This window comes from Solanum dulcamara, chromosome 9, assembly GCF_947179165.1.
Source record: "Solanum dulcamara chromosome 9, daSolDulc1.2, whole genome shotgun sequence".
Classification (NCBI taxonomy): domain Eukaryota; kingdom Viridiplantae; phylum Streptophyta; class Magnoliopsida; order Solanales; family Solanaceae; genus Solanum; species Solanum dulcamara.
This window is the reverse complement of record NC_077245.1, coordinates 2105107-2126520: the sequence shown is the minus strand read 5'-3', so window position 1 is coordinate 2126520 and position 21414 is coordinate 2105107. Positions and strand designations below refer to the sequence as shown.

Here is a 21414-nt window from a genome sequence, read left to right as displayed (position 1 = left end):
AAGCTTACGAATTTCACAGATCCTGTTGACCTTGTTTAATCTTGCAGATTCTTTGAAACAAAACTATCCTCTCTTGCGGAATTTGATAGTTAACAATTCTCCATAAACAAATGAGACCTTTGACTCAAAGATATCATGTAATGATTTAAAACTCCATTAATGAGATCATAAGGGAACTTTGTGGAGATGAAAGAAGAGAAAGACGGGACATGAAGAAGAAGGGAGAAATTAGAGAGAGCATCTCTTGTCCATGAATTAAACTCTTGAGAAGTGATCTTTACATAATGTGTCCTCTCACTTATATAATGCACTAAGACTAACTACAATTAGCCACTCTAGTGGAATCAGCTAATTGGTTATAACTGATCCTTATGTTATTTTCTTCAACTGAAACAAAAACACCCAAGCTTTCCCAATTGGCCTTTTCAAATATACCAACAGAAAAATTCGAATGTCATAGCCGCACCACATCCAAACTGGGCATCACGCTCATTGGTCGCACTTATAGCCACAGCGTTCGTTTGACCCGCCAACCTTCTCGCTCCAAAAACAATCTCATATACTCCCATCAATACTAATTATTTCAACATTTTGTTCTCTGTTTTTTACTCTTCTTGTGTTCAATTTTTGAATGTTTATTTTTGTTGAATTTTCCTCTAATAAGATTCTCCATAAACATATAATATCCATATTCAATAATAAGAATCTGTAAAATGAAAAAAAGAACTGTGCGTCGGGATACTATACTTTTTATTATCTTCAAATATTTTGTTCAAAATTTTGTTTTATCTTTATCCTTATTAAACTTTATATTCCCCAGTCTACACGATAATTATTTCAATAAAATATATTTGTTTCGGCTCCCCTCGAGTGCAAGAAGTATCCAGTTTCGTACCTACTGACATCTGTCCCATAATAATCTAAAGGTCAATAATTATTTAATCAAAATAACCTCTTAAACCATGGTTAAGCTAAAGTATCCTTTTTGGCTTACTACCAAATTCTCAATATAGAAAAGGAATCCGACAATGCTGCTGAAAATTTTCTGCTAATTCCAAAGATCCGAAAATTTTGTTGAGGCAATTTTGTTTTGCTGGAAAATAGATTTCCTTACCATGGATAATATTTCAAGAGAGAAACTGATTGAGGTTTGGTTATTGTTCCTTGAGAGTTGAGGCACTGATAGAGAGTTTTTTTTGGTACATTTGGCTTGAATGTTTTAATCACAATCTACAATTTAGTGCAAGTTTGTTCTGTTGCTTGTGTAGTTGCCCAGCAGTGATTTTTTTATTTTTATTTTTGGGTGCATTGGGCTTGTGTTGCTTAGGCCTTAAAGTGAGAGTGAAACAATAATTTTCCTGTCTTGCTTAACTTGTCATGGGTGGGTTCAGTGCATTTTGAATTCTATACTCCACGCGTTATGGGCATATGTATTCTCCAGAATTTAACCAGATTATAAAAATTATACATATGCAATTACAATAATATTCTCCAGAATTTAACCAGATTATAAAAATTGTACATATGCAATTACAACAAATAAATTAAAAAAATAAATATTATTGAAAAAACTACAATAGGTAGAAATTATTGTTGTTCAGCGCGAGAGCCATAGATCGTTGACATTTAACTATTTCTTCTTCTAGTTAGGTTTTTAATGTTTTTCAAGTCAAGCTTCTTTTTGTGCAGTAAAACAAAATAACAACTATAATGAAAGTATTTAAAATCTTGGCTGTAAAATCTTTCGTATAAATAGCTCTAGACTATGAATATCTGATGAAAGATGTTGCATATGACTTATGACTCTAAAATTATATACTTATTAGTGAAATTGTCCGTGCTTTGCTCATTATTCTATAAATTAATATTTTTTATTTAATAATATAGTATGTAATATTTATATTCATGTTTGTATCATATACTGCAATAATGATATTTCTCTTCAGCTACAACATGATATATATATTTTTTTTTCATCTCTTTCCAATATATAAAATAGAAACTTTTTGCTTCCTTTTAAGTACAAACTATTCATATGTAAATAGTAAAACAAATTATTTATGGTGGTGAAGTAAATGTAATAAAAAGTCATGTTTTGAAAAAATAATATATTGTGTTACGTTGAAAATGTTATTTTATGTTTTCATTTTATCTAACTTTTGTATGAGTGCTTGATTCTCTATACAAATTCTGATTTTTTTGAAAACCTTTTTAAACTTCTTCATTGTGTTTTCATTATTACATTTGTTTATTAAGAATGGGTGTCAATCACCACGAATCAGATCATAACATTTTTTCCAGCATATTATTTATTTATTTTTGTTTGACATACAAAAAAAGAACTTTTTGAATTTATGGTAGAAAGTGTTGGGGGGAGGAAGCACCACAACTAAAGTTTGATATGATGAAAATAATGAAAATAAATTAGACACGAAAATTTTACGTGGAAACCCCTCTAAATGATAGAAGGGAAAAACCACGGGGTAGAAGGATCTCACTATAAAAATATGGAGTACACAGCTCTCAAATACAAGGAGAAAACAACAATTAACACTTCTCTCTTGTAAAAGGAACAACTACTAAAGAAGACACTCAAGACTAAAATATTTATCTTGGTGTATAACTCTCTTTGTATTCTTACTCTCTCTTTCTGGGATGGGATAAATGAGGGCAAGAGGTCTTCTATTTATAGGAAACTAGAAACGCGTAAAATCCGCGTATTGAACCTCCCTTTTTGACTACGCGTTCAAAACGCGTTTTGTTCCTTTTTTGACTACGCATTCAAAACGCGTTTTGTTCCTTTTTTGACTACGCGTTCAAAACGCGTTTTATTGACTACGCGTTCAAAACGCGTTTTGACTATCTTGCAGAAAGCTACTACAGAAAAAGCCTTTAATCCAAATATTTGTATGAATATGCTTTTTGATGTTGGAGTGCATCAAAGAAAAATCTTGTTTAGCTCTTAAAATTTTAAAATCTGAAAGGTGTTAACATACTCACCCAAGTTAACGTCTTTGTCCATTCCATAATCAACGACAAAATCATGATGACAATCAAGTGTTGATCCACCAACTTCAGTAAATAGAACTGCACAATTATATGAAAGAATAATTAAGATTCATTTCTTTAATTAATTTTCAGTTCATATAGTTATTTAGTTGTTAATTACCTTTTGAAATAGGGCGTATAAAATTTTCCATAAATTTTTGAAGCATGGTTTGAAGACTAAAGTCATCTCTTACAACTCAAAATTTGTTCATTGCGTTGGGATGCATAATCCACTTTTCAAAGTTTTCCACCTAATTAATTAGAAATTATGACAATTTGATAAGAAAACAGACAAAGACAAAAAGTTGTACAAAGCAAACACACACACATATATATAGTACATACCTCCTCCAATATCATCTCACAAAAACGTGGTTGAAGCATTTCAAATGTTAAAACGGGTTCAAACATTATATTTCTGAAGTTTTCCTATGTTTTCTCATAGATCACCTTAATAAATGGAGACACAGAGAAATTTGTTGACCAAGATTAAGTCTAGCAAAACGCAAACATTATATTAAGATTCTATTAGTTATAAAAGATATCAAGAATTAATTGGCCAAAAGAAAATAATAAGGTTACAAGCTTTTATTTTCTTGTTCCACGAACTCCAAAATTAGAGTAATTAGGAAGGAGGATGGGTGATCGTTATATATATAAAGTAAATTGTAATTTTTGTCCCATTGTTATTGCAGTTTTGAATCATGTGTTAGTCGACTAATTTAAGACTAAGAATAAGTCAAGTCTAAGTCTAAAGGTAAGGGTAATTAATTCTTAAACAATCAATTAACGAAATTAGCAATCTCCGTACCTACTCCTTAGCCTGCCATTCACCAAGATTAAGTCTAGCAAAACTTAAAAAATTATATTAAGTTTCTGTTGGTTATAATGACTGTTACTATTTCTTATATATTTATCACTTTTATTTTAAATCCATATATACAAATTGCAACTGTGCATGTAATTACTTATGCGATTGCGTTCATATTGAGGAGAGTATCAAAGGAGAATTTCATTCATGTATTTTGATTTGTCGTATCATGATGAATTGAGGATGCTGGTTCGAAGATGACACTCAAAGAAACGGTATAAGAGAGGGCTAAACTCCAATTCATCCAATCTTCTAGTACAGTCGCAGCGTTGGCCCCTCCGAAGATGAACCGTCGTTCCGACTACCGCATAAGATTCAAGTTTATTATTTTAGTGCTTCTTGACACCAAATTAATAAACTTACCTTACATACAACGACGCCTTTTAATGTTTCTCTTTCAATAAAGAAAAAAAATTAACTGTCCACGGACCTCTTAAACTAATATACATGTATATTTGAAGTATAACATAAATGAAATCACTATGACATGCTACTTAAAAGACGAGGCAATAAACTCAACATACCACAACTTCCTTGATCTTTGACATTAGTATTGGGTTATATGAGCATTTTAATATATATGATATGATATAAGAGTGCTTTCATTACAACAATTTTATTTTGTTGCATTCTTTTTACGCGAGTGGCATTACACAAATCAAGAAGATTACTGTTTGATCAATAAAAAGTTTTGCCACAATAAACTTGAATTCCTTTAAATAAAGCAAAATATTTGTATCTCAATTTGAGATAATTATTATCTTCATTTTTATTTTCAATTGTAATTGTAACTTTACCAATAAAAACACGTTACATGTGACAAAATGGGAAAATGAACAATATGTTTGGCCACAAATTTTAAGAATATTTTTCAAACACTAACCTTGGGATGCGGATTTTATTAAAAATAATTAGATAAAATAAAAAATACCGACTTTAAGAAGTCGATATAATATACAATTTTAATAAAAATAAAATTAATCACGTTAAATTAAATAATACCAACCTCCAAAAATTAATATTTTATATTATTTTTATTTTACATAAAATTGTCTTCCGAAGAACGATTTATTTAAAATTATCATTCTTAAATTTACTGCATTTTTCATTGAGGTAAAATTAAATTGTATTCTTAATTTAATCATTGATTTGAAAAATTCATCGTTAACCATTTTTCAATTCTCAAAAATTAACTCAAGTCAATTTTCGAAACTTTCACTTATAATTTTTTTAATTTATTTTAAATAAAATAATTATACAAATATAACTTCAAAATGTATGCTGAAACAACAAGATACTAATTACAAGTTTCACATATCACGTTTCTCTACAAGACTAGACTAGATACACCTTTATCGCCCTGTCCTAAAGAAAAAACCAAAAGGAAAATTCCGCAGTCTTTTTCTCTGCTTCAATTTCTTATCAAACTCAGAATCCATCAACAAAAAGAATAATTGCAATTTGTGAAGAAAAGCCACCAAAAAATTGGAACAAAAAAGTATACAGTAATAAAATCGGAATAAATTTCAAGGTTATCGGCGGACGATGGATGTTGATCCCCGGCAATATGAAGACATTGTAAGTTGTCTTCTCTTATTCCGTTAATTTACGAATAAAGTTGGTTCCTTTTCATCTTCTATTGTTGTTTTCTTGATGTGGATTTTTTTTTTGGGTTAATAAATACTATTGCAGACCCTTTTGTTCGAATCTGTAATTGCTAATAATTGACTTTGACAGTTCTTTTTAATAATTGACAACTTGTATCTGTGGCATTGTGGGTTTATATATGGGTTTTGAATTTTTGCTTATTACATTGACAGATATTATTGTTCTTTTATATGTTTTTTGATCTTGTCCGTGATAATTCGACGAATAGACAACGAAACTTGTTAAATTTGGAATAGTTCTTCTTTTGGTTGGGTAAAAGGAGATTGTAAGCGGGATGAGAGTCAGTGGAGGACTTGTAAGTGCTTTGGAAGAAGTAGAATGGAAGTGGAGGTAGAAAGAGATAGAGAAGAAATTAGGGAAATTTTGTTGTCTTTTATGCAACAACAACATACCTAGTGTAATTCCATTAGTGGGGTTTGAGGAGGATAGTTATCTCTACCTCGTGGAGGCATAGAGAGGCTTTTTCTGAAAGATCCACTGCTCAAGTAACACATATCAAATTAATTTGAGAAAAGAAAAGTATACAAGTAAAGAGGACATAACAAAAAATAGGGAAAATATTACATAGATTTCAGAAGACAAGCAGTAGTAACAATAGCCAAATAATGCGATAACCGAAGCCCAAGAGATAACAAATAATAAGAACAATTGTAGGACAAGAAACTATGAGAATAATGCTGCTACTAATTGTATGAACAGAGAAACAGGTATTGTGCACCAAAGTACCACCAAGCCTGTCTCGTAGAAAAGTGAGCCTCCTTCCAAATTTTTTTGCAATCCTATTTTGCTTTTGGAGGATTCAAGTTGCAACCTTTCCTGCATTCAAAATAAGGAGCAACTATTATACTTATAGATGTAAGCATATGCCATAGCAGTCTGTAAAAAAATGTCTGTCACTATTATTTTATTTGAACCTTTGAAGTGAGAAGTGGGAAAGAGGGATTATATTATGCATCGGGCAACAGGTGGGATATGATGATGCTTGAAGGTACTAAAAAAGGACAAGATAGACCTAAAACATGAGGTGTTGTCTCAGGATACCTATAGTCTCTTGTAATCAATGTAGATTCAAGGGCATAATACAATGCGAGAAAATGATATATAGACGATACTAGTCAGGATTAAGATTTACTAGTTATTATTATACTTGCATTAGGTCTGATGTTCGCTAGAAGACTTGTTTGTATGTTAGTATAGGGATAGGAGGGAGGTTTAGAGAATTTGTTTTAGAGATCCTCTAATTTATCCTTAAAGAAACATATTTGGTATTCACAATGAATGTAAATGGGCTAAAGTATAGAGGATTCAAGAAGCCAATCCTGACTGGTTTGAGATATAACCAACTCCGACTGATTAGGGATAGAGAAGTAGTTATTTGATTTATATAGGTTTAAAAGTTGAGTGTAAGATCGATTATAAGAAAATACTGAAAATAACCTATTATCAGTGACGTTTTTTTTTGTTTATGGACTCTCTTTCATTGTTCTGTCTTGGAAAACTTTCCAAAAATAAAAGATCTATGATTTAAATGGATCTTGTACCGTGTCTAACTTCTGGTTTGCTAATTGTGTGCTTCTTCAATAGGCTGTCAATGACAATGATGTTCACAGCATTGTCATGTCATATCTCGCACATAGTTGCTTCACAGACACGTGGGAATCATTTACTGCCTCGACTGGTATGAAGCAGACTGCTAATAATCTGGAGGATATGGAGAAGAGAAAAAGTAAGAGATAGTATTCTTCAGGCTCAGATTGCTTCTTGAAGCTTGTCTATTCCTCATTATTTTCATTGTATTAACGTCTATCACATTAACCTTTCCATAAGTGACGGTTTTCATCAGGTTCAAATTGCTTCTTGAAGCTTGTGTTGCTCATTCTTTTCATTGTGTTACAATCTGGCATTAACACTCCTTTAGCCCCTTTTTTTGGTAGTGGTTTACTTCTAAAGCTTTAAGAATAGTTTTCCATGACAAGTATACCCCCTTTTTTCCCTAATGAGTACTTTCGTTTGAGAAATAGCCTTGTTTGTAATAGCTTGTTTCATTTTGATATCATGCTATTTTTCTGTTGGTTTTCCAGCACAGATATCTTGCATCCCTATTGTCTACTGTGCATATCATATGTCAAAAGCCTACTATAAGCTTGACGATTGGCTGTGAAACACAATGATCGAAGGTGTTAAAAGGAAACGAGATAGATTCAGAATAACATGGAAGGAAGTTATTTCAAAGACCTACAATCTCTAAAGTCCATTTGACTTAGCATAAGAAAAATATTATAAGGTTTGGTAATTGTTGGTACACGTATATTAAGTCTTGGATGTACCAAGAATATTTTCACAATGGTTAAAGAATGACGTGTCAATGGTTGGATAAGCATGCAATTTAGAGGATATTTATTCTTAGTGAAGCTCTAGTTTGTCTTAAGTAGTAGATTATTGAGTATTTGAATGAAACAAAACCCACTGGTGCAAACTGAATATATAGAATTTAGATGACCAATCCAATTAGCCTGGGATTGGAATATAGGTTGTTCTATTCACCTCCAATGCATAGGAATAGTAGATGGTTTTACCTATTCAATAAAGAAGGAATAAATTTGGTAATGTTAACATGAGACTATTTGTTTCTTTTTTTCCTTTCCTCTTTATTATTTAGTTTATCCACTCCACAGTGAGCATTGACATGTCGTAAGATGGAGTCGTCTGGATTCTGGTGTTCCACTTATTCATTTTAGTCTATAGAAGTGTTTGATTGATGTTCCTAACTACAAAGTTATCTCCAGGGATTTATCATTTGGCATTAGAGGGGAGTGTTTTGAAGGCCATTGAACTTACAGAGCAGTTTGCTCCCGACTTATTAGAGAAAAATAAGGATCTGCATTTGAAGCTGTTGAGCCTTCATTTTGTTGGACTTGTCTGCTCAAGAAAATGGTGAGCACAGTATGTTAATGGCTTATTTGTCAGAGACGACCTTACATTTTCTGACAATTTCTATCTTTCTGTGGCAGCACAGAAGCTCTGGAATTTGCGCAGGAGAAGTTGGCTCCTTTTGGGAAGGTGCAGAAATATGTTGAAAATCTTGAGGTGCATTTCTTCCCTAGTGAATTTCTTAGATATTCTCTTCCAAATTCCTTGTACTTGTCTAACATTTGGAGCTTTGTGGCAGGACTTCATGGCTTTATTAGCTTATAATGAGCCAGAAAAGTCACCCATGTTTCATCTATTAGGCTTGGAGTACAGGCAACAAGTTGCCGATAGTTTGAATAGAGCAATACTTGGTGTGTTTTTACGGTCTTTCTGATGTCGTGATTTCTAATGACTTTAGTTTCCCTCCTCTCACTTATTTTTGATGTCATGTTGGTGGCAGCAAATTCAAACCTCCCCAGCTATTCTGCGGTTGAAAGGTTGATGCAGCAGACAACTGTCGTAAGGCAATGCTTGAGTCAAGAATCCAGTAAGGTTTGATGTTAGAACTTTTTTCAGTGAATTGTTGCTTAGCATTCTGTGGACAGGGAACATAGGAGGTGAAAAAAGTGTTAAACGAGAAACCCTTGAGATAGGAACCAATCCTAGGAGCGACATAATTTTGCATATCTATTAGCGACCCCTATCCTATACATTCATGCAAGCAGTGGTGCAGCTAGAATTCCGGCAAGGGGATTCAAAAACATACAAGAATGCCACACACGGGAATTTGAAGCTGTAACCTAAATTATCTCCTTGACCACATTTACAACTCAGTAGAAGCTGCTCCTTCTGTTAAGGAGATTCAACAATTAATATGTATACATTTTGTTTTTAGTTTTTTTTTTTACCCTATTTGCGTAGTATAAAGGGTCCAAACCCCTTCCCAATAGTTAGCTCCCCCCATGTATGCAAGGTTTTGCCAACCTGCTGTTGGTGTTGGACCAAGACCACTTGAAACTTTGGTAGTTCAAGATTCTTAATTACCGGATATTTTTGCTATACTAACCTTCATTTTTAGTACCCGACAAATCCCCGAGGGCCATCACTGTTCGAAACTCGTGGATAATGGGCCAGCCTACTACCCTTTAATTTCCACTTAAATACTAACTTTTGATGATTGTCATGTTGCAGGAAGGATATCCACCATTTTCTTTGAAAGACTTTTTGAAGAGCTAGGTGAGCCAATTTAGGAACATGTTTCCAGCACTCGGAGTAGCAATTCTCCTCGTTGAAGTCGTTTGGCATCTAGATTTGCATTGCCTACTTTCCGAAAGCAAAAAAATGGCATGGCTGATCATGGATTCTACGACGTTTTTAAGACCTCACGAATCAGCCTTTAAGGAAACTTGTGGGAGTATTAAGTTTTACTGAATACCACAATAGCACATGTGGCGATCTGTTTGTACTAAAAATGTCACAAGTGCATGAATGTGTTAGTCAAATGTTCTGTTTAAATGAAATTTCTTAAGCGTTCCATATGAGAAGATTAGCCTAAATAAATGATCGATAAGTATCTGTCTTGCTTCTTTTTTCTTCAAAGGGGAGGAAAAAGTGAGCTTTTACCCTTGTCGTGGGTTATTTACTTTAATTATATTGACGTGAATTGCCTCATGAAATTGCAATAGAACTTTTTTAGATATTTGTAATTTGTGGTCTAATTAGACAACAAGAGTTGCTAAGAGTAAAATTTGAGAAAAAGAGTAGATTGTATGCAGTGGCTGGTTCAAGATTTTCGTTTAGGGGTTCAAAAAAAGTAAGCATGTTAATAGTGTTGACAAATGAACATGTCGAATTAGATATGAACGGATTGGATCATAAATGAGTGAGTTTATATACACTTTCTTAACCAACAATATAATATTCAAACAACCTTTTAATCACTTTCTCAGTTTTTTGAATGAACTATGCATAAATTCAATAATTTTTATCTAAAATAAATTTTAACTAAATTTTTTATTAATTATGTAATAATATTTACTTTGAAATCAATTTCTTGAGTGAATTATTATTAATTATTCATTTAAAGTTTTAATAAAAACACATAAATTGAAGAATTTGAATAAAGGATTTTTCAGAATTTTATTTTTTAATCATAATATAGTTTTTTTTGAAAAATTAAAGAAAAGAGAGTAATGTTTAAATATACATACCTATATATATATATATATATATATATATATATATATATATATATATTATTTTATTATTATTTTTTATTTTTTATTTTTCTATTATTACTGAAGCAAAAATACTAGAAAAAAATGCACTCACCAAGAATCGATTTGGGCAAAATAGGGGAACCTAAGCTATTTTGCCACTAAACCACCCGTTAGTCTTGCATTAAGGGAGTGCAATATCTAATATAAATAGGTAAAATTGAAATAGCCGAGGGGATTCGAGCTCCATGTAGATTCGTCCCTGATTGTATGGAAAATCCTTCAAGAAGTTATATAAGGACATTTTGTATTGCTGAAAAGAGCACCCACGCTGCATAGATTAGGCATATAGGCATTCCATCCTGTTTTAATGAAGGGGTGTGTGCTATTTGTTTACATCCATTATTTTGCAATAGATATGTAATAAATAGATTATTTTCAATGAATCCTCGGATCGAGAATAATTCTCAATTGCGTAATTGCATTGATATTGATATAAAATAGTATTACTTTGAATAATTACATAATATTCCAATTGCATAATTATCTTGTATAAACATGTGTAGTTTCAGAAATAAGTGTATTATTGTTAAGACAAATTCTCTACATACAAACCCCTACAATTTCCCTAAAACAAAATTCAAACACTCATTAAAAGATACAAGAAAAGAAAAAAAAATATTATTCAACAACATAAATTATTCTCTCTTTCTCTCCTTAATTTTTTCCAAACCAAATAAGTGAATATGATTTGTTGAATCATCTCTTTTCCTCTTGTCTTTTTATTATCTCTTTTCAAATACTAATAATTTTTTTAGTTCCAAATAAAATGAGAACAAAAAGAAAAAGTAGAAGTTCAGTATATCAGGGACTAAAATGATCCAATTCCCACACATTAAGGACCATTTTAGTCATATTATAAAAACGAAAATTTTTTCTTTTTTTTTCTCCCTTTTGATTCAAAAGAAAAGAAAAACAAAAAATAAAAATCCTCTTCTTCTATCCTCAATTCTGGCGCCCAGCAAATTTTACTACTACAATGGTGTCTATGGTCTCTCACTGCTCTTCTTCTTCTTCCTTTCTCAACCTTAATTTTACTAATGATTCCTCCCTTTCCTTCTCTGCTACCTTATCCTTTTCTCGGCAACAATTCCCAAATTGGTACGACTTTCTCCTTAATTTCGTAATTTACAAAATTAAATATGGTTTTGTACACATATGGTTGTGTCAGGTATATGTATTCATTGAGCTTGTATCAACTTTGATTTAGTTTTTTTTTAATTAAGAAGTGCAATTTGCTTATCGATTTTGTACCATTGTTAAAAAAAGTACTCTTAATACTTGGCAGCTAAAATGTCTATACATGTATATTTGAGATAAAAGTTGTGAATTTGAAAAGATGCTTATTAAGAAGATTACAATTTGCATGGTGTTTTATTTTTCTTTCTAATGGGATAGTTAGCAATTTGTACTTCAATTGTGTTTAACACATAAGAGTTCCTCTGTCCCAATTTAAGTGTGGCTGATATGAAGTTTAAGAAATAAAGGAAGACTTTAAATTTTATGGTCCATAAAACTTACTGAAAAAAGAGAGAGACACCTTTTTTGGGACATACTAAAAAGGAAAGTAAGACAGTTGGTACAACTTTTTGTTGTTATTGTTGTTGTAACATTTAGGGGTTTGTAGCTTTTGTACTCTTGGTGTAACTTCAAGCAGAATCATGATATAAATGTCTTTGAGATTTCTTGAATTCCCTCCATGTTTAAAGGAAACTTTAGTCCTTTTTAGAGTAATCCAATACCTGTGCAGGTGGGAGGTAACAAATATTCCGTGGAATTAGTCGAGCTGTGTGGAAGCTGGCTCGGATATACCACAATTATAAAAAAAGAATCTTTAGTCCTTTTTTCTGTACATATTAGCACACTTCTTTTCATGCAAATTAATGAAAAACTGCTTATCAAAAAATAGAAATTATGCTTCAGTTTTGTTAACCAGCTAAGGTATATTGTAAACTTCCACAGAGGTATTCTGTTTGACTATAACGAGTACTGATTTATACTTTCCTGTGATTTGGTTTGGTTAACTTGTGTTCTGATTACATTCTTGTTGCTATAATATATATTGGCCTTTCCTTTACAGTGCTTCTCAAAAAAAGAACAGTAATGAAAATTTTAGAGGCTATGCTGTAAAGTGTGCACTTGCAAAAACCAGAATGCCTCCTTCGCCCGCTTCTGATGCATACATAAGAGAACCTCACAAATATTTTGATGAGGTGGTTATCACAGTTCGTGCTGGAGATGGAGGGCATGGTGCCGTTCTTAGTATGCCCAACCATAAAGCTCCATCTAAGTCACAAGGAAAATTTGACAGAGATAAGACAAAGAAGAAAGCCTCTTATAAAAGAGACTTTGATGGTTCAATAATCCTTCCAATGGGGGGACATGGTGGCGATGTTGTCATTTATGCAGATGAGAGCAAAGATTCACTGTTGGAGTTTCACAACAAGAGCAAGCACAAGGCAAAGCGTGGGGGAAATGTTGATTCTATGGGTGTGTTGACATCTCACTTGCAAAATGGAGTTACTGCACCAACATTGCGAATTCCCGTTCCACTAGGTTTGTTCTCCCTTTGGCTCTCTAGTGTAATAGCTCTAGCATGCATGGAAACTCCGGTGGCAATTTAGACTTATTGATGCTTACTTTGAGACTATTACATTCTTTATGTTCTTGTTGCAATAATGTATACTGGAAATCTTCTGTTTTCTATAGCCACATCATTTGAAGTTGGTTATGAATGATGATTTTTGTATTTTGAAAGGTATAAATCGTTGTCTGATGCCTACACTTATCATCTTATACTTTTCCATAATTTCCAGGTACTGTGGTCAAACTTAAAAAAGGAAAGTTTTTGGCAGATCTAGCTAATCCAGGTGATGAAGTTCTTGTTGCAAGGGGAGGACAAGGAGGGGTGAGAAATCTTTGGGTCTCATATATAACTACTATGCTTGGCGTTTTGTGCTTCTATCTAATTTTGCAGTCAGTATCTCACTTCTACACCGTCCCCTACCAAATATAAGAAAAAGAAAGAGAAAAAAAAGAACAAATTATTTGCTTCTTTTGGATATGTTCTTTGGTGTTTGAAGTATTTCATTGTGAGTAATAGATATTGTATCACTTATTCGGAACTGCATACCTGGCCTTTAATTCTGCACTACATGGTTGTGGCAGATTAGCTTGTTGGAAGTTCCGGAGTACAAAAGGAAACAAATGACAACTTTAACAACAAATATAATGAGAGATGACACCGATAAGGTCTGTATACGCCTTATCTTTAAGAGACATCTTATTTTCGTATAATCCATTCGTCGTGTCTGCTACCATGCCAATGAGCCTTATGATGCATGATAAGTAGCTTTAGAAAAAATTAATTTATGCACTTGGACAATTTAATGTCAGCTGTGCTGGCAAAGGGTCTTTTTCCAAGTGATTGTATCTTGACGAGCTAACATGCTAATCTGACTTATGTGAACAGCAAAAAAAATTCTATAACCCACAATGTTCTGATAATCTAATCAGCTTTACTCAAGTCCAGTATGAATATTGCTAGTAGTTTTTGGACTTAATACACTGTTCCTTTGTTAAGCAAGTTTGACGACTTTCCTGCATATTCCCGGTTGACTGATATTCATTTGTTTCACTTTCTCGCAGGTTTTATCTTTTGGACAGTCTGGAGAGGAAGTTAGCCTGCAGTTGATACTGAGAGTTGTTGCTGATGTGGGTCTTGTTGTGAGTATCTTTATTAGACAAACTTTTTCTGATTCGTATTTATGTGTATTAACATTCTAATATCCATGATTCACTTGACATGTACTAATATATGCCGGTATATGCTCATATATCAATTGATATTTCGTTTCACCAATTTGTACATTTAGCTTGGTCGTTTACTCAATAAGTCTGCAAAATCTCTTATTACTTGGTCCTCACATTGTTAAATGAAATTATGTACCTGCTGAATGTTGTATGGCAAAATTTTGAACCGTTGTAAGTCAGATTGGAGGCTTCTTTGTTGTAAGGAAGGGCTTTATCAATGTTTGTGGCATATCTTTTAGAAACTTTTAAATATAACCCTTGCAACCACCCAAGGGTATCTAACTGTCACTAAGTGAGATAGCAACGATGAAAGGCCGTTTGTTCAAATCCTCGCAAAGGTCAAAAATGTCAGATGATTTCTTCCATCTCTTTAAGCCTTGGTGGTGGACAGAGATATCCGGTACTTGTTCTAGTGAGAGGTAGTAGATACCAAGCAGAATAGTCCAGGGGCTTTGCAAGTTGGCCCGACACCATAAAAAGGGCAGTTTGGGGGATAAAGACCAGGCAAGAGCCGCACCCCAAGGGGTGTGACGTAAACAACCTACCCTCCATCACTATAAAAAAAATGTTGAGTAAAAAGAAAAGATTAGCACTCAAGGGTGTAATATAACCATGAGGTCTCAAGTTCAAATCTGATAAAAACACCAGGTAATTTCTTCCCATTTGTCCTAGTCTAGGTGGACAAAGTTACCTGGTATCTATTGTTAGCGGGAGGTGAGAGGTGGCAGGAATCCCGTGAAATTAATTGAGGTTTTTGCAAGCTGGTGGAAACCACGGTTATCAAAAAACAAAATAAAAGATTAATTCTAGAACCTTTATCCCCTTAATTAATTTAATTATTCTTAATTACTAACTTTGTGAGCCTATATTGTTGGATACTATGTTTGCTTAGATGCTCATGCATATTTGCTACTTTTAGAATTGAAATGATCTCTCTACCTGAGGCCACAGAAAGACACTTGCTTTTCAGCTCTTACCCGTTTGACCTTCTTTGTTTCTTTAATTATGCAGGTTTGTTTTGCTTAAGTGCAAGGACAAAAGTTTTTTGGTGACTTTTTCGCTTCTAGACCCCCAAGGACATATTGTGCCATTGGGACAAGTACAATAAGTAATATCATTTAATATGTGGATTATAATGGTCGATAATAGAATTTGTTTGTAGTGATACATCTAGATGCTATAACCTGATTGGTTCATTACACTAAGTGATCATATACACACGCAATTCTATCTATTATTCTTCAGTTATCTTCAGAATCTTTGACTTTGCTCTTTCAATCTTACTCAGGGACTTCCAAATGCGGGAAAGTCAACCCTATTGGCTTCCATTACACATGCAAAGCCTGATATTGCTGATTATCCATTCACAACGCTGATGCCGAACCTTGGACGTCTTGATGGAGACCCGAGTTTAGGGGCAGACAAATATTCATCTGAAGCAACTTTAGCTGATCTGCCTGGTCTAATAGAAGGTGCACATTTGGGAAAGGTATTTATATAATATTCAGCAATCACTTACTAATTTGACGCCTCAAACCTTGCAGTTTTTTGTTTTACTTATTTTGCTCACAAAAAGGAAATTTAGCTATGCATGGTTTCCTAATTATTTTATCAGGGTCTAGGGCGTAATTTCTTGAGGCACTTGAGGAGAACAAGATTGTTGGTCCATGTCGTTGATGCAGCTGCTGGGGACCCAGTCGGTGATTACAGAACTGTAAAAGAAGTAAGTCTAACCCCACTCACCGAACATATTTTTGTCATAGTTAATTAGTTATAACACCTTAACAGAAGAAAATAAGTTTGGAATCACACTGTTGTAAGGTTCATCTTCGTTGATCCAGTTTGGTTTGTGACAAGAAAATAACCACTTTTAAAGTAATCTTAATTTGACCAGTTTGCGACAAAGGCATCTAAAGACGAATTGTTCCTATTTATTTCCAGTAGAATTATTTCACCATGCAAGTTTCTTTATCTTCATTTTTGTAATGCAGCATGATTTTTTGTTAATTATTTCGGATTAAGCAAGCACTAAGGTGGACAAGGAATAAAGTATAGTGACGGGTTGCATGAATTCCTTTGTCCATCTTGTTTATTGGTTACTGAGCTGCTATATTAACTTGATTTTCCAAGTAAGAAACATTTTACTTTGCAGGTATGATAAACCTTTATATTTATTAAATTCTCTTCTATACACACAGATGCATATTAGTCTTACAAATAGGAAACTTGATCCATGTGATGTGTTTGTTTTACTCTGACCTCTGTAATATTTATTGCCTCACCTTAGAGAGATCCAATTTGTATGTTCTCTAGCTCAAACCATTTCATTAGTGACCAACTTAGCATTTGAGTATTTGGTCTGTTTACAATGCCATAAAAATGCTTGTTTCACGTCATTGTTTATCCACTCTCTCTGTTTTATGGTTAACACCCCACAGTGGGTGCGGGGGGGGGGGGGCTGCTTCACCTTTCTGAATAAGTCGTCCGGCCTAATGACATGACTCTAGTATGTTTTTCCCTTGCCATTCTACTGAGGGAAATGACCTCTTATTTGCAGGAACTGCGGATGTACAATCCTGAGTATCTTGACAGGCCGTACCTTGTAGTGTTAAACAAGATTGATAAACCTGAGGTAACTGGCTCTTATCATCTCTGTTGTGTTGTCAGCTTCCTTCTGAACAACTTGCTTTCACCTGCAAAAATGTTATATCTTAGGTCCCGTTTGGACATGAATTGAAATTAGATTGATTTGAAGTTGAAGTTTTGTTTGAATGTGTACGTTGGATTATTTAAGTTGTAATTTTTCTCATAAACATGAAAACCTCACAAGTTGTGTAAACTATCAAAATATCCCCAATTCTTATACAATTTTACCAAATGAGCAAAACTATAGTTCATAAACAAGATATTGAAATATCCTAAGGTGACGCATTGATACATCACAGATCTCCATGTTCCGTTTATAAACAAATGTTTGCTATTACAAACTTCAAATGCATAGTTTTATAAAGATCCATTATTCAACAATAGTAGTAATTAGTTAATCTTTAATATAATCCTTTCACATGATACAAACAATCTTTTCACACCGAACATGAGTCCTTTTTTACAAAATTTGAAACGATTGGTCTTTTTTTACAAAATAATATAAGCTTATGGGTCAAGTTTACATTTTAAAAAATTGAAATCAAATCTTACTTTTTGGAAAATTTGGGATTTGCAATCCTGATCCCAAATTGCATATCCAAACGCATACTAATATGCATCTCATCATGGATCGTCAAGTTTGTTATATAAGAAAGATATGGTTATGGCTTTGACAGGCAATCGACAGGCTTCCCACCTTGACTGAAGAAATATGGAAAATTGGGTGTGAGAGAATATCTCCCAAGCGTGATACACGTTCTGGAGCTGTAGCTGAGTCCATATCTATTGACGAGAGCCGAAACAGTGAGCTTTCTAACAGGTTATCTGCTAAGGATCAGAAGGTTAAAGAACTTGAAGAGTATCCACGCCCTCTTGCTGTTGTGGGTGTTAGTGTACTGTAAGTTCTCTGTCATCTTTAACACTTCCCGGTTTACATAAATTCAAGCCTCTAAGATCATACACACTCTGTATGATCTTTTAGGTGGTGTGACTGATGTCTTTTCTAGTTGGGTTTTAACTTCAAAGAAAAGTTGGTAAAGCTCACCTAAACATGTCCACCTAATTTGAGATTTTCATGTTTATATTCACGAAGTAGTTTCTACAAACAATAATCATATCCTTGTAAGAAGAAAAACATAAGCGGTTCTTCAAAAGAGTTTGGTAGCTCAGTTGTCAAAGCTAGTACCACATGAAAAAACTATGAGTAACATAAGCTTTCACTTTCTCTCTTAATTCTTATAAACCCCGTGCATAATACGTAACTAGGAAGTGTATAAATCTTGACTGTTAACTGCTGCAATAAGGCATAACTAGGAAGTGTATGTGCTGCCTGATCTTTGGGGGGGGGGGGGGGCATGCCTGTAGACACTAATGTGTTCACTTTGGAAAGTTGGACATGCCTGTCTGACTTTTCGCCTGTAAAATAAGTTTCTTCCTGTAATATGATATTGGTTTAGGAAGAAACTAATATGATATTCTTGTAATACTTTTTCTGTTTAAAGCAAGTCTTGATTGTCAAAAAAAAATATGTCAGGTTCATTTATAAGATTGATGCTTAGGGAGTTAGGGGTGGCTCAAGGGGAGACTAATGAAGCCTTTTTTGACGCCCAAAAATTTGAAATACCAAAATTTTAATTAGTAGTGAATATTATGATTTTATTTTTACTTAAATAATATAAAATTTAGATTAAAAAAAAATCTTTATAGAAGAAATTGCCTACCCTTTATATTAGATAATATTCTAGAATTTTGAATTAAATTACTCACATCTTCATATTAATAAATAAGATTTTATACAACATCATCCAACAAATTGTGCAACAACATACCCAATATATTGCAAATTTTATACAATATCATCCAACAAATTGTATAGCAAATAAATGACTAATATCTATTAACTTGAATTAATCTTGACCAATATAAATATGAACAATAAATTAATATGTAAAGTTAAAGATTTTATATTTGTTGACGATACTAACTATAAACAACAAGTATGGAAAAAAAACATTAAAATATAGATCTTTTATTAAAAATTTGCTTTAGACGACAAATTTTACTGAGTTAACATTGATTTTGTTGTGTCTGTTAAATATGTGATCTTTCAAGTCATTTGATATGCTTTCAAGTGGACATTTGAATTAATTTTATTTTTATAACACCAAATAAAAAGAAGAATAAATATTTTTAAAAAAGACCCTCTATTTCTATAATTTATTTTGTGCTAATATGTTATTCTTCGAGATAAAAGAACAGAGGTAGACTCTACTTTCAGCCTAACCTCTTTGGCTTATATATATTTACATGTTATTTTGAGCAGCCAACGGTGAATTTATGTTTGTTGGTGGCAGGAAAAGGATTAAAGTCAATGAGATGTTAAAGGCTATAAGGGCGGCGCTATGCGAATCCCTATAGTCATTGAAATGATTGGATGCCTTAACCATATTACTGCTAGTATTATATATATGGTCATTTTTTATATATATTCGTATGTTTTTGGTTACATTATTGAGTATTATAGAGGCAAAATTTGTCAGCCTACTCTTAGAAGATTATGTGACTGCGGCCTATTTCCATGTTGGAAGTTATATAGCGGCCGTGTATATGTGAATATTCTTTTGGGCTCTGAGACTCATTTCTCTAATGTATTAGACAGATTAAAAAAATGCTTTATTTTGGTATATGTATCTTTCATGTTATAACATTAAAATATCAATTATTTATGTGTGATGATATAATATTATGTTGCTGGAATTAATATTAACTTGATGTAAAGTTGAGATGATCAGTTGATTTAACGGTAACTTGTTTTGAGATTGAGTCGTTGCCCATTGATGTTTGATATCATTAGCATATGAAAGTCTTGAAAACAGCTTCTGGCAGAAATGCAAGATAAGACTGAGTACCATAGATCCTTGTGGTCGGGCCCTTTTCCGGATCCTGCGCATAAAGGGAGCTTTAGTGCACCGGACTGCTCTTTATACAATTTCTTATCGACTATGGTTTTCGTGATGCCTTGACATGCTAACTGTTCTTTTTTGCTTTCAATTAACTTATGTTATATGCCTCTATAATGACCGCTAACTTACCTCGTCTGGTTTAATATTTATTTGCGTTCGATATTTTTATTAAATTAAGTAATTTAACATTATTATATATAAGAGACGTGCTTTGATTTTATGGGGTATTGATTTACTATATTTCATTATCTCAATATAAGTATCTTAGTTTGATTGAATATGTAGTTTAAGAAATAAAATGAGATTTTTGAATTTTAAAATGTGTGTAGCTCTTTAAATCTCGTGGTTTAAAATTTGTCATGTAGAATGTTACAATTGAAAATTTTATTATAAATACTCCCTCTAGTCCTTATTAAGTAATTGTTGAGATCTTTTTCGTAGTTTAAAATAAGTGATTTTTTAAAGTTCAAGAGAATTGTTGAGATATTTTTACATATTTACCCTTTCTTTAATAAGGTTCTTAACTAATTTACATTTTCTAGGAGAATAGTTTAGGAATAATTAAAAGAATAATAGCGGAAAGTAACCTAGGAATCGTTTGGTAGTTGACTTGAATTATGCATGTATTAGTAATATAGAGATTAGTTATGATGAAATTTTTATATTATAATTTTATGCAAATATTAGTTATGAAGAAATTAGTTATTCTATCTTCTATCATGCATAAAATAATACATATATTCTTTCATAATTTGTATATGTATTAGTTATGTGGGTTTCTAGCTTGCAAATCAAACACCGTATAATTTTATACGTGAATAATTTACCTCCTATTTAAATACCAAATGTGATATAACTTATACAAAATTTAATACATATATAACTTATTCCCAAATCAACTACTCCACAATCCCAAACAATTCACTTAATATTGGATTTAAGGAAATATAAAGAAGAGACCCCTTTTTTTTCCGGACAAACCCAAAAATATAGTAAAACACTTAAAAGTTGAAACGTATGGAATATAAACATGAGATGCATATAAATTTGTTATTTAGCTCTTCTTTTTTTTGAAAAATGGAGCCAACCCAAATATTCCTCTTTTGGGTAGGGATTGTGGGGTCCAATTTTTGTAACTAGCGGGACACTAGAGTCCGACATTAGAACATAGTTTCCTCGGACTCACAAGAATGGTGTGAACATAAAAAGTAAGTTACCC

At 32.7% G+C, this 21414-nt stretch overlaps 2 protein-coding genes across 4 annotated transcripts; both read left to right on the top strand.

Moving 5' to 3' along the window:
* The first annotated feature begins 5227 nt into the window (after window positions 1-5227).
* Window positions 5228-10070, top strand: LOC129902481 (uncharacterized). Of its 2 annotated transcripts, none has more exons than XM_055977738.1 (7): window positions 5228-5497; window positions 7172-7313; window positions 8374-8521; window positions 8599-8674; window positions 8757-8868; window positions 8958-9044; window positions 9689-10070. In XM_055977738.1, exons 1-7 carry the CDS (start codon window positions 5465-5467, stop codon window positions 9745-9747), a joined length of 657 nt encoding a protein of 218 aa, XP_055833713.1. In that variant the 5' UTR covers window positions 5228-5464; the 3' UTR covers window positions 9748-10070. The 2 variants fall into 2 exon arrangements, with proteins under 2 accessions (XP_055833713.1, XP_055833714.1); XM_055977739.1 differs by having other exon boundaries at window positions 8958-9049.
* Window positions 10071-11676: 1606 nt separating this feature from the next.
* Window positions 11677-19973, top strand: LOC129902480 (probable GTP-binding protein OBGC2). Of its 2 annotated transcripts, none has more exons than XM_055977736.1 (10): window positions 11677-11874; window positions 12854-13329; window positions 13590-13681; window positions 13942-14025; window positions 14422-14499; window positions 15875-16075; window positions 16202-16309; window positions 17144-17218; window positions 17910-18130; window positions 19587-19973. In XM_055977736.1, exons 1-10 carry the CDS (start codon window positions 11753-11755, stop codon window positions 19648-19650), a joined length of 1521 nt encoding a protein of 506 aa, XP_055833711.1. In that variant the 5' UTR covers window positions 11677-11752; the 3' UTR covers window positions 19651-19973. The 2 variants fall into 2 exon arrangements, with proteins under 2 accessions (XP_055833711.1, XP_055833712.1); XM_055977737.1 differs by having other exon boundaries at window positions 19556-19701.
* Window positions 19974-21414: the final 1441 nt, after the last annotated feature.